The sequence below is a fragment of the Balaenoptera musculus genome, chromosome 3 (genome assembly GCF_009873245.2).
Source record: "Balaenoptera musculus isolate JJ_BM4_2016_0621 chromosome 3, mBalMus1.pri.v3, whole genome shotgun sequence".
In the NCBI taxonomy this organism is placed as follows: Eukaryota; Metazoa; Chordata; class Mammalia; order Artiodactyla; family Balaenopteridae; genus Balaenoptera; species Balaenoptera musculus.
This window is the reverse complement of record NC_045787.1, coordinates 147,383,114-147,401,150: the sequence shown is the minus strand read 5'-3', so window position 1 is coordinate 147,401,150 and position 18,037 is coordinate 147,383,114. Positions and strand designations below refer to the sequence as shown.

The 18,037-nt window shown below is 37.2% G+C and overlaps 1 protein-coding gene across 3 annotated transcripts in view; it reads right to left on the bottom strand.

Moving 5' to 3' along the window:
* Window positions 1-1,021: 1,021 nt before the first annotated feature.
* The window catches only part of CPEB4 (cytoplasmic polyadenylation element binding protein 4), a 63,791-nt gene continuing 46,775 nt past the window's right edge, over window positions 1,022-18,037 (bottom strand). For all 3 annotated transcript variants that reach the window (XM_036847101.1, XM_036847103.1, XM_036847102.1), the window contains 6 exons: window positions 16,152-16,325; window positions 11,645-11,734; window positions 11,154-11,272; window positions 9,642-9,756; window positions 7,913-8,094; window positions 1,022-5,436 (listed from right to left, as the gene is read on the bottom strand). In XM_036847101.1, the coding sequence (XP_036702996.1) occupies window positions 5,209-5,436; window positions 7,913-8,094; window positions 9,642-9,756; window positions 11,154-11,272; window positions 11,645-11,734; window positions 16,152-16,325 (908 nt within the window). In that variant the 3' untranslated portion in view covers window positions 1,022-5,208. The remainder of the gene's footprint in view (window positions 5,437-7,912; window positions 8,095-9,641; window positions 9,757-11,153; window positions 11,273-11,644; window positions 11,735-16,151; window positions 16,326-18,037) is intronic.

Sequence of the window (18,037 nt, the reverse complement as noted above, 5' to 3'; positions counted from 1 at the left end):
GATATAGCAGAGGTGGCAACCAAATGTCACCCACATCTCCTATGTCCTTGGGGCTTTCTCAGGGGCCCTTCACTGAACTCTGAACTTAAGTTTTGGCTACTGCCAGCCAAAGCTTCTGTGACCTGTTACTCCTGGGGGGTCCTATGCACTGCTGGTTCAGCCTGAACTCTCAGAAACCCCTACAGTTGGAAGAGTTGTATATTGGGAATATTTAGACAACTTAGAAGCAAAAGACCTCCAGAGTCCGTTTGTCTCAGGACAAGAACTGTTTCTTCTAGTCTTAGGAATACTATACCCAAGGTAGGAAAGAGCAGAAATTAAATTTGACAAAACAGGATATATTCAGTGTTATGTTTTATGCTATAATAAACCCTTAAAAACTTGAAAATGCACTCTAAAATACAAATGACTAACACATCACAGTATTCAGTAGTCCACATGATTTATGGACCAACCCAAAGATAATAATTTCAATTCACATGCTCTACTGATTATAATCCCAGAGGCCACATCCTGTGATGTCAGGATCTAGGGAGGAACCGGGTGGTTAAAATTCCAGAGAGACTTGTTAACAACCCAGATCCTCTTGTTAGAGTGGCCAGAAATCAAGGTTCTTCACTGACAAAGACCCAAAACCAAACCTCTCAAATACTGACCTTTCCTATTAAGTAAACATGTGTTCCCTTACTTTCACTGGACATTTGGCCTTAAAGCAGATGACCGAACGCTCGGATCCTGGGCTTAGGCCTCACACACATGCTGAAGGCTACAAATGAAAAGACCTCTGCAGGGCAGCGTGTGAACTAACAGTGCAGGCCAAAGACGACCACCACTGACATTTATGGGTTTACATAAGCAAGGCACACTTGCCAGGAGTACTTATATGACCGGACATCTTTTCATTTCAGTTTCTTCTGCTTTGGCCAAAGAATACATTCCTCATATTTTTTAAATGTTATATCCCCAACCATGGAAGCATAATCTACTTATGTTGAAAATAAATAAGTATATTAAAAGAAAGCTGAGTTAAAAGTTTTATTCATTCAACATCTCACATTACAAATATTTAAAAATTATATGCATACTGGTATAAATAGTCATTTGCAAACTATTTAATAACATTAATTTTCCACTAGCACTTCAACAAATGAACTCTTTTAAAAAAGGAACTGTGTTATATAACTTAAGAGTAGAACATACAAAAATAGGAACTTAACGTGAAAATGACTTTAATAAAAAATGAATTACCCTTATTTAAAATGCTATAATAAATACTACAACCTCCCCATACACAGTAAAAACTATATGGAAATTCAGCCAAGTAGTACAATTAACTGACATACTTAAATAACTTTTCCTTCTGATAATATGAGCAATACACTGGAAAAAAAAAAATTAGGGATTAGTAAAAACTAGACACCCACTTGCTAAAAGTTTCACTTCCAAAAAATATAACAAAAATCTGATGAAAATTATAAAAACTAATTATACTTTAAATTTTAAAAATATAAAAAATAAAACAGTTGAATACAATATTGTCCCAATTCTTACAATGCTATCAATCACAGTAGCTTTAAAATAAGATAATAAAATAAAGCAAATGACCAAAACCTCTTTTATTCCATTTTTAAAAATAATCTCAAATTTACATTAGTAGAAAGATTGAGTTCTGATTCTTTTCTTTAGAAACACCAGCAAGAAAGAGGATTACTCTTAACAGTAGAAAATGACATTTTTAAATGTCTGTAATTAAAAACAAAGAATTACACTGCAAAGATCTTTCAAAAGTTTGAAATAAGTATTGCACATAACTTGAAGTTAACTTGCCACAATTCATCACATTCAAGTTTTAAATCACCTTTTAACAGAAGATTCAACTCTTCAAAACAAAAAGGGTGAATTATCAAGTCTTTCCAACAGCACTCTCATAAAATGCTAAATTCATTCACTGCAAGTTTTATTTTGCATTCTGCAGAGGTCTGTGTATGGAGAAGTATATATATTTTACCAAAGCTTGGGGACCAGAAGGGGAAGGGAGAGGGTTCCTTTACATAGAAAATAATCAGAAACACTTTATTTTACATTGCAAAAATAACCATGTAATTACTCTGTAACTACATTGTAAGTACATGGCTGGTGCCATGCTAGTGCGCTAGAACTACATGCTTGGTACATTGAAGTGATACCCTAAAATCTGTAAACTAATTACATGTTAATTATGTTTTGAGTTACATGGTAACTCCCAACTACAATCCCATGTAATCTGAAGGACATGTAATCAATAAAGTCCAGAGTAATAGATAATAATTGTTTATGCCCTGTAAATTGAAGTGTAACCAAATAATCTGTAAACACGCTTGTCACACAATCACAAGTAAATATTAGTAGAATAACAATTTCTTACATTAGTCATGCATACTAACATTACACACCTGTCCCACGGCAGGCTATTTTTTTTTCTTTATATATAATTTAAAAGAGCAGACATCTCTGAATCAAACACTTAACACCAATTTATTAATATTAAAAATGGCTAAACATTCACCAAAAATGTCTGCGTTATGAATAATTTTAAAAACTTAGTAAGAAGCTGTAGACAATTTTGTTATTTTAAATTTCTACCCTATGCTTATGCATTTAATTTTTTTTTTTTTTTTTAGGAACTACAGTGTTATCTGTCATTTTCATGCGAATTTTTTTTCATTAATTTGTGACTTTACATAGACTATTTCTTAAATTATAGGTACACCAATAGCTGGTGCTGGGGAAGGATGTTTAAGCAACATGCTTTCTCTTCTCTGCAGACTCTAAAATAGCATTGCCAGTGCACAACATTCATAATTTAAAATGTATGCAGAGCACTGAAATGTATAAAAAGCAGAATATAAGAAAATAAAATTTATTAAAATTATTTATATTAAAAAATGAAGTATATGAAGATCTCTCAGTAATAAAAGTACAAAAAGCTACTCTTTGCAATATGAAAAATTGAGGTATTGCATAAAGAGATATCCCGTCAGTGAAAAGTGTGCCTAAAAATGTTCACTGTTGGAAAAACAAGATATACAAAAGTAGTGCATAACAAATATACATTATGTGCATGACAAAATAAGTTAGCTACAAAAACACTGTACCGAAATTCAGCAGGTCATGTACAAAGGGAAAAATTATTATTCAAAGCTAGTTCTTATTTCTTGTTAGCTCATCACACCTGTTTACTGGGTAGGAACAGCACGATAGCACACCCCAAGCCACCTACAAGCACTGAAAAGAATAAAAAGAGGCAAATGAACATTCCAATTAGAATTATGTCATTCAGGAGAAAAGAAAACAAAGTCCCTGACCAGCTACGCAAGAGCACCCTCCTTTCACATGACCGCTTTCAATATTTGCAGGGGATTCTTTAAAAGCAGCTCCCTTTCTGTATCTATTAGACAGCAAATGCCTCCATTTTGACCTTTGGAACTTAACAGGTATATAGTTCATTAAAGCCTGGATTAAAAATAAAGGACTGCTTTTCCTAAAGGTGATCAGTAGGGGTCATCAGCCAGGTGGTTCCACCGCACTGCTGGGGCAAGTCTTTGGTTTTGAAGGATCCAAGATAGTACTGTTAGGTAGCACAACTAGCAAGATTGCCATTAGATTTTTTTTTTTTTAATGTTTTGCACACTGATGATAATCCTTTTCATGGTGGATAGGGCATTTCATAAGAGAATGTCCATTAAAATAAAAGTTACTTCCATGACCAGGGCTTCAAGAGACTATTTTCAATTTACCCCTGAAGCATACTGTTCAACACATCATAACGCCTTTCAAAAGCTAGTTTTATTTATAATAAAGCATGCATTACTTGATGAAGTTGGCACTTCAAACACTGACTATGTCCCATGCTAAGTTCTGAAACTGTAATGTTATTTTATTTTATAGGAAGAGTAAGATAAACATACGTACCTTTGCACAGATTTACACAGTTACTTAGTTCAACAGTGCAAAACACTTTGCAACTACTTAACTTTTTTTTTAACTTTTTTTTTTTCATTTTCTATGTTACAACTAAATTACAGGATACCCAAAGTAACTTTAAATCTAAAAGTAAAGCCAATCAGCAGCCAATTTGAATATTGGTTTTGTCTTCCAGTTTTGGCTACACATGGTAGTCTAACACAAAATCAAAAATGATATCCTTGAGGTATCTCTAGATCTGTTTTTTTTTAACGTCAAAATGGAGAGCAAAGGCTGACACCTGATGAGTGTTAGTAAATTAGGATATAGAGTTTATATATAACATCAAAAATAAAATTTATATATTTGTTCTTTAGGAGAGGAAATGCTAGTTTTCCCACCAGTTGTCATTAACTCTAGCTTTGGTAGGTTTCCTGGGGCTGTGACCAGATAAGTAAAAGTTTAAAAATAAATAAGCGCACTCCCCTCAGAAGTAAATGTACCCAATTTTTATATTCTAAATTTAAAAACCTGTTTAAAAGAAAATAAACCTAGCTCTGCCTACTTTACTATTTTTTTTTTTCTGATGTGGTAGTAACTTTGCGGCATAATGAAATTACATTCCGCCTCTAAACCCTTAAAATTAGTTACAATGCTGCTTCAATCTTGCTCATGCATTTGTGTTTGCTTTAACACGCTCTTTCCTGTTAATAATTGTTAACTTCTTCCACTGCTGTTAAAAGAATAAAAAGGGGACGGAAAAAAAGAGAGAGGCAAAAAATATGAAAGAAAAGAAAGAGAAAGGCAAAAGCACTTCCCTGGGGGAAACCCCGCGTCAGGAGAGACTGATAGTGTTATTGTTATGTGGTTATTTTAATAAAAGTATTCTTATCTGTTACATTATTAACAATAATTTAATTAAAAACCCAAAATACTCTATTGTTTCATTTCTCTTTTAATATTTCTCTCTCTCCTCTAAGAAAATGTTGCGGGAAGTTTGGATTCTCTTGGACTCCAGCAAAACAAGAGAATGAAACTTCCATGCAACATGATGGCAATACGAAAAAGGAGTTCATACATATTGTTTTCAGTGACACAAGAATCTACAAAACGCCTATATTATAGGTCATTCTTTCCGTTAGACTTATTGTTAAGTTACAGACTGCACAAAAGGACATGCCAGCATGAAGAGGTTGAGGAAGGGGGCAGAATTAACAGAAGAGTGCACTTATTCTGAGGCCTGAAAATGAGCACTGTAGTTATCCTTTAGTTCCAGCGGAATGAAATATGTCGAGGACGGTCACCGCCTTCCTTCACCAGGGGCTTGTGGAATTCCCTGCCAGCGCGAGAATGAATAGCAGCCCAGCAATATTCACAGTAATACTGCAGACAGGTAACATTAGCACAGAAAAATGGAGCAAATTTTCCCCCACAACGGGCCCCCTGACATTCATCACACAGCTGATCGTCCAAGACATATGGCTTAACTTCCACCTGCAATCAAAAATAAAACAAGGGTGTTTACATTTCTCAGTGAATGGACCAGGCAACTCTTATACCGTGTATGTACGTTTCCATCCACTGTCTGAATGAGTCTGTGCCAAGGTACCCCAAAGGAAGGGTCAATGACTCTTTTACTGAAATTAGCTATCATCTTTTAAGAAACTGGTAAGGCTTTTATGCCCATTGTTTTACATTTTTGTCTTATTAAATAAACAGTTTTCAAATGAAAAGCAAGATCCCAGCAGAAAGTTAAGAGTGAAGCCAACTTAACGTTTAAGAACATTATGAGGTTAAACCCACAGGAGAGTTTTCACAGACACAAACCGTCACTTTAATTAGTGGATCTGGATTCTTGTCATATGTGGAATTATAATTTACACAAGACCAACTAAGAGATTCCCAGTGCCACAAAATAGCACTTCAATGTACAAATCAGAGGGAAGCTGCCTGACTTCTGCATCACAAGCCTCTGAGCTGTAATAAGGTTTGGGTCACGGTTTCTATTTACAGTGCACACATCTTGGGTTATAATCACAAACCCCGAACTCCAGGACAACAAGATGCAGCCGTAGCACTCATGATCTAAAACCTTGCTTTGTTCTTTGTCAGGAAGAACGGCTTACTTCAGTCTAAAAGTCAGAGGTGGATTTATAAAACTGGGTCTGTTCCAGTGTTCAATAGGCCAATGTCATTTGAGCCCCTCAAGCATTAAAAATAACCTGGCTATTAATTCTCCAGTGAGAAAAGAGTTGGTTATTTTTAGTCTTGGAGAGACTCATGATTGAAACTCCCTTACACCAGGCTATGACTACCACTGGTGCCATCCACTTCTGACAAGGAATCCTGAACAAAGGTTAGCTGTGAACAAAAAGAGAAGAGTGATACGGAAAGCAGGAAGAGCAGACGTAATCAGAGGATTAGGCTTCTGGCCCCGAGGCCATTCCATAACATCTACAGAACGGCAGGAACACCGGTCAAAGAACTGGATCGTAGAGGAAAACAAATTAAGTCTGAATTTCTAATGGCTAACCTTACAACTCTGAAACCGATATGATGGAATGAAGTGATGAGGCGGGAGTGTCCGTTTACTCAGATGTACATATTTTTTCGTGTGAATAAAAAACAAGGAGGCATGTTAACATATACTGCAACTAATCCTGCCCCCTTCCTCCATGTTTACAGTAGAATCTACACCTTTCTCCTTAATATATTCACAGTATGATGACCACTACCATGGGAAATTTTCAGCTGCCACTGATGTGGAATATACATGAAATGGAACATAAGCAGTAAGTGTAAACCACTAGTGACCTGATAGTTTCTACATACTGAATTGAGAAAGGCACAATACAGTCAATCAACAAAGACTTTTCTGAGCACAATGCCTTGGAGTGTTGGATATCGAAGTCAGCCCTAATGAAAGTGCCAGTCTGCCATGAAATGAGGAGCTGACACGAGAATGTAAATCAACACATTGCTTTCTTCATCAAGAAGGTCTTTCTATGAAAAAATCTCAACTGAACTATAAACACTGTGCTTACTAATGCAGCAGATTCACATTCTGGTGTAAATTCCTATCTCACCACAAACTCCTAACAAACCGTTTACCAACTGGCAGTCGGTTCACAAGCCGCATTTTGAGTAGTACTGGTGTAGGATAGAGTTCCATCCACCAGAACATAAATCCATGAGGACAGGGATTTCTTGCCCTAGGCACTAAAATGTTTGTTGAATGCATGAAACACAAAGATAAGAAATTCGTGAATGCAAAGAAAAAAGACATATAATGGAACACACAGTCTCAAATACAACAGATTAAAAAACAGAAGAGTTAACTTTGAGGGTTTTTTTCCAGCCTTTTGATGCAGAGGATAAACACAACAAAGAGGAATATAAAGTGTGAAAATAATGTTAATCAACTACTACCTAATTTCAGGCAGTAAAATAGATTACAGATGAAAGGATTCTGAGTTCTTCTACTTAATCTGTTACAATGAAATATTGCTTAGACATGCCGTCCTAGAAATGAATTTACTCAATCATTTGTTACATAGGAAAATAGGGCTTGCTGAGGTATTTTTGATACCCCAGGTTTAAGAAAAAACCGTGAGGAGATCTCAAGGGTGTTCATGTTTGTATAGTTGATATAACATAGTACAAAGGATTCGGTAAATATGCACTGAATGACTAACTGAATAAGTGAATGGATGGAGGTGATACCCTAGGAAAGATTAAATGGACTCAAGCAAAGTGACTGTAATGTTCTGGTTAGGCTATTCAGAAAACTAAGAGACAGAAGAAATTCATATGAAGCTCTTAGATGTATTCTAGAGCATGCATCTAATGGGTCCTACAGGAATAACTATCAGCTGTCAATTTATTGTCACATAAAATTCCCCCACTCCAAGCTTGGTAATGACATAGACGGCCATTTCTAGAACTTCCCAGAATGTAGTCCAGGACTTACCCGTTTATCTATCTCTCCATGCTGCAGCTGCACGAAGCGGGCACTGATAGCAGCTATGTAACTCTGTTGATTAGAGAATGCGACTCGCCCAGCTCCTTTTGGGTATTTCAGCTCAGGGTCGGTATCAATCCCAGCATAGCACACGCCTCCATACAGCCGGTCCATTATCATGGCAAGCTCCACTACATACGGAAGGAGCAAATAGGACATTTGGAATCAGGAAAATTCATCTGGCTCACCAAATCAGGAAAATTCATCTGGCTCTTACATCAAAAGCAGTTCATCTGCCTGTCATTACAATAATTATTAAAATTAAACTAGTTATTATAACCAATTGTCCATGTGTTCGTCTTTAACCTGCTGTAACTAAGGGCAGGGACTCTGCTGAGTATTTCACATATGTTCACTTTTAATCTACACAACAACCCTATGAAGTAGGTAGTAATTTTCTGGGGAAACCGAGGCACAGAGAGGATGATTAATCTGTGCAAGGTCATGGGTAGTTAAGTGATTGTACTGCACTTGGCACCCTGGTCTATCTGCTCTACGCCACAATGCACCATATATTTACCAGTTAACAATGTACTGCTTAATATAAATAATCATTTGAACACTAGAAAGCTGATTGGCAGGCTCTTTGGGGGTCCTTCAAGCATATTTCCAACAAAATCCTTTTTACCTTTCCTTACCGTGTAGCTATTTACCAATTTTTCACATAGAAGCTTCAAGTAGGGCTTCCCTGGTGGCGCAGTGGTTAACAATCTGCCTGCCAATGCAGGGGACACGGGTTCGAGCCCTGGTCCTGGAAGATCCCACATGCCGCGGAGCAACTAAGCCCGTGTACCACAACTACTGAGCCCGTGCCCTAGAGCCCGCAAGCCACAACTACCAAGCCTGCGTACCACAACTACTGAAGCCCGTGCGCCTAGAACCCGTGCTCCACAACAAGAAAAGCCACCGCAGTGAGAAGCCCATGCACCACAGCGAAGAGTAGCCCCCCTCGCTGCAACTAGAGAAAGCCTGCGTGCAGCAACAAAGACCCAACGCGGTCAAAATTAAATAAATAAAAAATAAATCAATTTAAAAAAAAAGAAACTTGAAGTAATAAATGTATCTTCTTCTCCATGAAATGTTACAATTTTGAAACTGCATTCATGTTCATTTTATGTTCTTTATCTCACTTATACTATTAAACCTCAAATTATTTGAAGTTGGGGATGAAATTTCTTCTGTAAGCACTGCTCTGAAAACACAATGCACTGCTGAGAACGCTGCTGTATTTCAGAGCTCAGTAAGCAGCTGTTGAGCACATGGGGACGTGGGAAACAAACAGCGAACATCTCGATACCTAACCCATCCCTGAAGGGTTTTTTTCTCTCAGACGATGATGGGAGTGATGAGCATTAGCATTACGAGACCGTGCACTAAGCACTAGGCATCCACAATCTCATCTAATCCTCAGAACAACTCTCCATAAAGGACACACTTATAACTCCACTTGACAGATGAGGAAATGGAGAATTAGAGAAATTAATTTGAGCAGGGTTACTCAGCTATTAACTGGAAGCAGAGCACATGAATTCAAGCCCAGACACTTGGATTCCAGAACTCTCGCTCCTAGACATGAACTCAAATGCTTATGGAGAATCTATCCTGAAAAATCTGTATATTTCTTATGCTAACGGATAAATAGGGTTTTTTGTTTGTTTCTTTCTTTGTTTAATCATACCAGCTCGCAATGGTCGGGGAACACCACCAACAAATATAGTTTTTCGTGGGTCAAGAGGCTGTGAACCATCCATCACAAAGTCACTGTCACTGAGATTCCAAGGCCGAATCTGTACCTAGAGAGTGTGCAAACCAAAATGTCTCATTCTCAACACAGACAATTTATGGAGAAAGGAAGTTTAAAATTATTACAGAGTATTTTACTTTTAAAAGCAATAATCCACGTCATTACAAATCAAGAGAATTGGAAAACTAGAAAAGATTTACAAGTAGCATATTCCAACCTTTCATTTCATATTTAAGAGTAAACTAACCAAGGTGGAAAGTTCAATTTAATTGCCTGTTGTAACCCAAATCACTTAACATTAACATGCCCTTAATTATCTGTAAGTTAATTAACTATTTTACAGCTTATTTGGGCCCCTCTCCTACGCAACATCCCAGTAGCCATATAATTTAAATTTAGCACGGTATTATTGGATGTTGATCAGTATTCAGTGCTATGTGAACTAGGACTGTCTGTCCAGTCCTATGTCCAGGAAATGCAAACTACTCCTGATACTAACCAATCTGTTACACTGTTTCAAAAAGCATTTCAAAATAAAAATATTGATGATATCTGCAGTAAGCTTTTTATGATAAAACACATCAGTGTGTCCATTACAACAACCAAGGATCAAGTACCTCAATTCAATTGTTTGCGTGTATTAACTGTTACCAATGCCCACACCAAAGGCTAAGGGGTTGATAGTGGGGTATTCCCAACAGGTACACCAAACCAAGTCCCAAGGCCAGAATGTCCCAAATTTAAATACCTAAATTTAGGGACTGGCAGGGAACAAGCAAGTCAAATAGAGACTAGCCACATAAGAATTCTGGGACAACCCTAAGACACTAAGAGGAGCTCCACAAATCACTATTTGAGCTGAGCCCACTGGCGCCTCCATTCTGAACTGGACCCCGTCACTAGGTACTGGCTGAGCGATAAAAGATTGTTGGTTTGCCAGATTTGTCAAAACAGGCTAGTTGCTGCTATTCCTAAAGACTAAATTTTATAATAAAGAAAAACTTCTTCAAAATGAAACAATATGCAATGTACATTTATGTATATACGTAATTCATTTTACTTGGCGAGTACCATATGCAAAAAGTTAAGGATAGTATTGGGTAAAATCTTGATCAAAGAGAGGAAAGAGAAAGACCTATTTGTGATTTGAGTTCTATTATTCAGAGGAAATTCAGCTACTTTATATTTATCAAATGCATTACCAGGTAAAGTCTTTTAATAGAAAGATTCATCAATATTTTAACTAACCAAAAATTCAATGTCAAAATAATGTGCACAAATATACAGAATGTCAATGTTAGGAACCTGACAGAAACAAAACTTTTTCATTTCGATTCTACTTACAAACGTGTCAATTAACAGAAACATTAAGATGTCTGTGGGTTTTTCAGAGCTAACAAATAGAGGCAAAAATGAGAAGTTATTTTCATGCTAGACTGCACTTACTGGCTTGTCTTTGATAGTGGGACTTGATACACACAGGTAGAGTTTTCCATCTTCTTCAATACATGCATCAATGAGAGCCTGAACAGAGCTTTCATCTTGAAAGAGCAGGAATGCATAGCCTAATAAAAAAATTATAAAAAGGCTTATATTTTTCCTATTTTTAAAATAATTCTTCGAGGGAAAGGAAGCATAAAACTAAGGAAGGGAAAAGGTGTAGAAAAAAATGAAAACAAACAAACAAACAGAAACCTCTAAAACTTAAACCTCACCCTAAATCTGATAATATCAACATTAAGTTCAGTTTGGTATTATCTTGAAACCTCTTTTAGAGTAAAATTAAATCTGAATTGAAAGTACATACTAAATACAAATTTTAAAGACATATTTAGGAAAATGTAAGTTTAACAATGAAAAACTGTACGGTGAAGGTAAACATTTATGAAAAGAACATAAGGATAAACTATGCATGTATATTGAATATTGAAAATTACCTTTAGGAGGAAAATAGGATTTGCTCTCTGCTTTATGAGGCCAATCCACAATCAAAGGGCCAAAGCGACGAAAACTAGCTGTGATCTCATCTAATGAACAACAAACCAAAAAAGTAGATTTAAATATTTTTATGTTCATTTTTGGGAAATAGTTTAGAAAAAAGTTTCCAATCTACTATTTACAAGAATAGTACACCAAGACCTCCCACATCTCCTTCATCTGGATTCCCCTTACTGTTAACATTTTGTGCGTTTGTCTTCCGCCTCTTCCCCTTCTATCTATGCACAAATCTATCTATCTATCTATCTATCTATCTATCTATCTATCTATCATCTTTTTCTGCCATGATGCTCTATTACCCCCAAACACAACTACTGGCACCTGCTCAAAGCAAGGTCACTCCCTTATGTACCACCAAACAACGCCGCTTCCAATCAGGAAATCAACATTGATACAACACTCTTTCCCAATTCACAGACTCCATCCCAATTTTAAACTATCACAATATATCTCTTTTTTCCTTTCTGATCCAGAATCCTATCCAGAACCATGCTACATTTAGATGTCATGTCCCAGGTCATCAGTCTTTTTCAGTTTACAGTAGTTCCTCATTCTTTCCTGTCTTTTACATGCTTAGTAGCTTTAAAATATACAGACCATTCATTCTGCAGGATGGCTCTCAAGCTGGGTCGGTACTGTTTCCGCATGACCTATGCATTCCAAACAGGAAAACCACCATAATGATGCTGTCATCCTGTCCTTTCACTAGGTATGTTAATGTTGATCAGCTGGTCAAATTGACACCTGCTTAGTTTCTCCACCAAAAAGAAACCATTTTCCCCTTTGAATTTGATTAGTATTTTGTGCGGGAATATTGTGTTATCCATCAATATCCTGTTCCCTCATTAGACTTGGCATCCATTGAAGACTCCTACCTATATCAGCTACCACAATGATTACTGCCAAATGCTGATTACCTATTTCTATCGATCCTTCTACATTTACTAGTTAGTATTATACAATAAGGAAGAGTTTTCCCTTCTCCCCCATTTATTTAGTCATGTATTTATTTATATCAGTATGGACCTATTTTATTCAATGGGTTGTAATCTGATTCTCTCCTCATTTATTTTGATGTTCAATTTGTCCTCAAAATTGTCCCTGATTTGGCCAGAGGGGGTTCCTACGTCCTTTTGACCTATCCCCCCATCATCCTTCAAGGGCTTCCATACTTCCTGGCCCAAGAAGATACTCCAGGCTTTCATCTTGTTCTTTCTCTGCCCTACCCTTAGAATTAGCCGTTTCTCACCCCCCGCCCACTGCCCCTGCCCAAGAAATCCTCATTCCTTTCAGTGACAAATGGTATTTAGAAACTAAGATTTAGGTATTCCATATAGTCATTGCTAGTGGATATTTATTATTTCTAAGACTTCTCAGAGGACAAAGCTAGAAAATATATGAACATACACACAGATATATTTATAACTGTTTCTATATCTGTGTACATTTATAAAAATGAGTTCATACTGGTAACTGCAAGTCCACTCCAACATCTCATGTTTTTTTCTAGCCTTCCCCCCTTCCCATGTTTGTAAATTCCCTTCTCGCTATGAGAAACCAAGTTCTCATTATCCTCAATATGTTGGCTTCCTTGCTCAACGTAACCCATCTTTCAGCTAGCTGCCCTGGCAGTCTCCTCTACCTTCCACCTCTGCACCCTAGCCCTTATTGCCCTGATTTACTGGGCAGCATGCACGCTGCTGCCGAGGCCTCTGAGCAGGCCCCCTCCATGTGTATACCTACACACGCCCTCCACTTGGCACCGTCTTCCCCCTCACCAACCATCTTCCTTGGACACCAATATCTCTGAGCCTTATGAAGAAGGTAAAGGAAGCGCACATGGGATGGACAAGGAAGACTTGATCATATTTTCCTATTAATGTAAACGATACCAGTTATGCTATATTATATATTTGGAGAACTACTGAGTAGACTATAGGAAAATAAATTTCCAGGGAACTTCTAGAAAGAGTAGGTAAGCACGTGTAGATAAGACCTGGGAGTAGGGCAGGAACAGAAAAGAGAGATGAGAAACACGTTCAAATTTCAGTCTGGTAGAACTGTTCTCATCTCCTCCAGATTGTGAACCAGTAGTCTGTTCGAACAGCTATGATGCCTGTTGCTACGGTACCGTTCAGCTCGTGTGAGATTGATAAATAGGGGAATGATGTCAGTGTAACCTAGACATTATACTGGTTCACAAATGACTTTTCCTAAGCAAGGTGAGCTAGCATAGTGGGAGAACCATAACCTTCGGCAGGAAAGGAAAAAGCCCCCAGCTTGGGTGATGTGCAGGCAGAAGCCCCCTCAGCTCTATTATAAGAAAACTAAAAATGAGCATAGCAACCAAGCCTCTCTGGTCAGAGAGGTGTCCCCCCAACCTTGCAGGGCTCTTATGTCCTGAGAGTTTGCATTCCTCAGCTGCTCAGAGGTCCACTTTCATCTGCATTGCCTCCAAGATAGCAAGCCAGAATTTCTGCTCTATTGGTTTTGTGCATTTTCAATATTCCTTGAGGCAGTCTCTAACCATACTGAGCTGCTTGCCTGAATTGTCCAAGTTATTTCCAAGGTACTAATTCTCTTTTTGTTAGTGCTTCTGGTACAAAATTCATTAGGTTCTAAGTGATCTGCCTCTAGCCCCTTTTGCCCCATAAACCCTGTGATTCTTAGTGCACAATTCCGCAGAACACAGTATTCTTCAGGAATACATATTTCACATTTTAATAGAAAGGGCTGCCTGCCTAAATTGCTACCGACTTATCATCATACGTGGTCTTGAGGATAAAGCAAGATGACTAACACAATTCCCATTAATTTTGCTCAGTGTAAACCACCTCCTTTGCCAACTTGGTCAAATTTACCTGTGCCTCTAAGAATTTTAGGAACGATACATTTAAGATTGCTTAGTAATTTTCCTAAAAGATACAGACTAACTAGGCCAGAGAAGGAACTTATCCCAAGCAAGGTCAGATAAAATTCAGTCTTCTCTGTCTGTATATAAGCATATAATTTCCTCATTGAAGTCCATCCAGGGCTCAGGAGTGTTAAAGATTTGACCTCTAAAGGCTCATAAAACCTAGAATCCATGATGCTAAGGAAAGTGAGGATTCCAGCTAGAGAAAAGAAAAGGTCACACCCAGGAGCTTACTGGAGTGAACAACATCATGCTGAGGTGTTTAGCCCAGGATGAACACTTTGAGCAGAAGCTATGCCTTCTGACGACAGAACGGAGATTGAGCCAGTCTGGCCTGAAATTTCAGCACAGCTTCCTCCGGGACGTTTTATCATAGACAAAAAAAAAAAAAAAAAACAACCCTGTGTTTATTTCAATCTTTGGCTGTTTTGAAGCCATTGTTGTCTCAACCTTCCAAAAGACTGATCATCTTAAGGAAAATGTAGTGGCTCAGTAAGTTTAATCTCAATCTAAATGGGAAGTTATTAAACCTCATTATTAGACCTTATAGATTTTTAGAGAAAACTCTTCTATCCTCCGTAACATTTCTTTCCATTTCCATTCAGGAAACCAAGACAAAATAGATTAGGAAAAAAAAGCAAGCAAGGATATGTGGTTGCTATATGGTCGCTACTTTGATTTTTGTCAGGGTCACTTAGACCCACAGGTGAATAAAATACTTCTGGACAATAGTCCTCTATGTCTTTTTGCATGACTGGCTCCTTATTCAGGTCTCAGCTCAAATATCACGTCCTCAAAGAGGATTTCTTTAACCACCTAATCTCACAAGTCTCCCTTCTGAGACTTCACTATATCACATCAACCTGTTTTCTTTTCAGTACTTATTCTCTAATATTTTCACACATTTTTTATCTCCCTTCCCCCACTAGAATATCAACTCTATGCGAGCAGGGGCTTTCTATCTTGTTTACTACTCTAAACAATCCTAAGAACAGTTTATAACGTTCAGAAAGCATGTAAATATTTGACAAGTGAAAAAATACTCAGAAAATGATATAACTCTTAAGATTCCCTAAGACTCTAGGCTATATTTTTCAAAAGTTCAGGCTTATTCTAAGATTTTAAACTTTTAAACAATTAACTGTACATTTACAGAGCACTCATAAAAGGTAGAAAATAGGAAAATGAATAATTGAATTTGGCCAAGGAAGGACACACAGACAAAAATGCAGTTAGCGTCTGTGTTTGCCCACAACAGAATCCTTGAGAAGTTTTCCCAATGATGTTTAACTCTTTTTGATTTAGTCCAGCCACTTGCTTCAGCTGGTTCCCAAAGTCCCGCTCCCTTTCCTTCTGTGAACTAACCTTACATGCTGTGTTAGGAAGACAGGACAAGAGAACAATGCAATCACAACTGAACACTTGGAGCCAGATAAGACTGTTATTATAATGACAGCAACCATTACCTATGCATTACCTACTATGCACCACAGTCTGGGCACCATGTTATAAACGGCTCTTTCTAAATATACCTTCATCGATGTCAGGAGGTAATCCGCCCACAAACACCTTGCGAGAATATCGTTCTACTCTTTCTCCATTCTGGTGAGTAAAGCAGTGAGGTGAACCCAGGCCACTATGAAGAGGTTGATCCCCACGGCCATCATCCAAGAATCCATCTTCCATTGGAAACAGTGAAGACTGACCTGGAACAGAAAGCAGGAAAAAAAAAGCTAACAGAAAATGTTCCTTGCCACTGATTATCTTACACGAGAAACAAGGAAAACAGCAGATCCAATAAAACTGCTGCTTTTATTTTTCTCACTGAACAACAAATCACTTAGATATGCTCTTGAATTTCCATCACCTTAAGGTCCCAATTGAGTCAGGGAGAAAGTACATGGTTAAATAGAGGGCTGCTCAACCATCCCACTGGGATCCAGAAACTTGAGCGAGGTGAAAGTACAATAGGAGGGAGCACTCTTTTGAAAGCAGTTGGCAGCAGACTGCACCACCTTGGCAGGGCCCCATGGCCACTGGCAACCTACACATGTACACTAAGTATTAAATTTGACTATCAGATGCTAGATCACTTAAATTTCTTTAAAACATCATATAATATAGCCTGCCCAATTTCCTCTAAGAATGTCCCTAAAATGAACAAGTTGATTTTTAAAGTGAGCACTCAGTTTACCTTAACTAATGGGATGCCATCAAAATCCACTTGATGCTGTTATCCAATTTTGTTGGCTAGTCTTACAGAATTTAAGATTTTTAGGCATGCTAAAGATAAATTTTCTTTTAGTTGAGTAATTATCAGCTGGTACAGGTAGTGTCTAATTCTAAAAACTAGTCATTACGTTTGCTGTTAAAAAATCCTATCATTCAGAATATAAAAACAGAAAAGACCAGAGATGCCAATGTGGTTAATATTCTTCCCATACTTACCTGCCAGTAAAATATGAACTTATAAATCATAAACAAAGCAAAGAGCTACAAAGAACTGTAGAATCTCTCAAGCACTGTATTGTCACTTTTCAGGCTGCCAATTTACTTCTAGGTACTACATAAGGAATTCGTTAATGGATTCTGCAGAAACATATCTTAAGTGCTCTTCCTTTACTGAAACATTCCAATATCCTTTTGTCACCACACTTGTCTTCCTTTCAACTTTCATTATTAAACACAATTGACAGTATATTTGTTATGAATTTACCCTATAAAACCACAGTTCAAAAGAGTTATATAATGAAGATAAAAAATGACTCTAAAATTGGAGGTTATTTCTGGATCTTCAAAAGTCACTTATATTTTAAAGCTACGTTATTTAACTGTCTAACTTACTTTCTTATAAAAAGGCAAAACTATAGTACAGGAGGCAAAAATAAAGTTTATTCAGGCAGACACTCTAGGAAATGATTCTTTGAAATTCTCTAAACTGTGTAGAGCTTTACCCCCCCCCTCAATGTTTGAAATTTATAGGATTAGTCATCTATTTAGTCTCATTTTAAACAAAATGCAGTATTATGCTCAGTAATAAATAGACAAATATATAAAAATTTTTGAAAGTAGATTTAAGCTATTCAAGCATAACTGAACCTCCAATATAATCAGGTATTTTGGGACCAGTCATACTATATTTTCCTTTTTAAAGATTCTTAATTTTGTTCTCCTAAGAAATTCCTTTCACAAAGGAAAAAAGGGAAACAAATCTTCAGATATAAATAAGGTGAGTTTGAAATTATTTCAATTCAAATCCAAATCCTACCATTCTGACTCCTTCAAATTAGAATGTCTATAATGTTAACTATAACACATAAAGTATGTATTGATCACAGCTATGTTTCATTCCCCCTACCCGCTTCCCAACAAGGGTTAGAAATTGAGCAAACTTGGGTCCTCTCCAAATACAACTGAT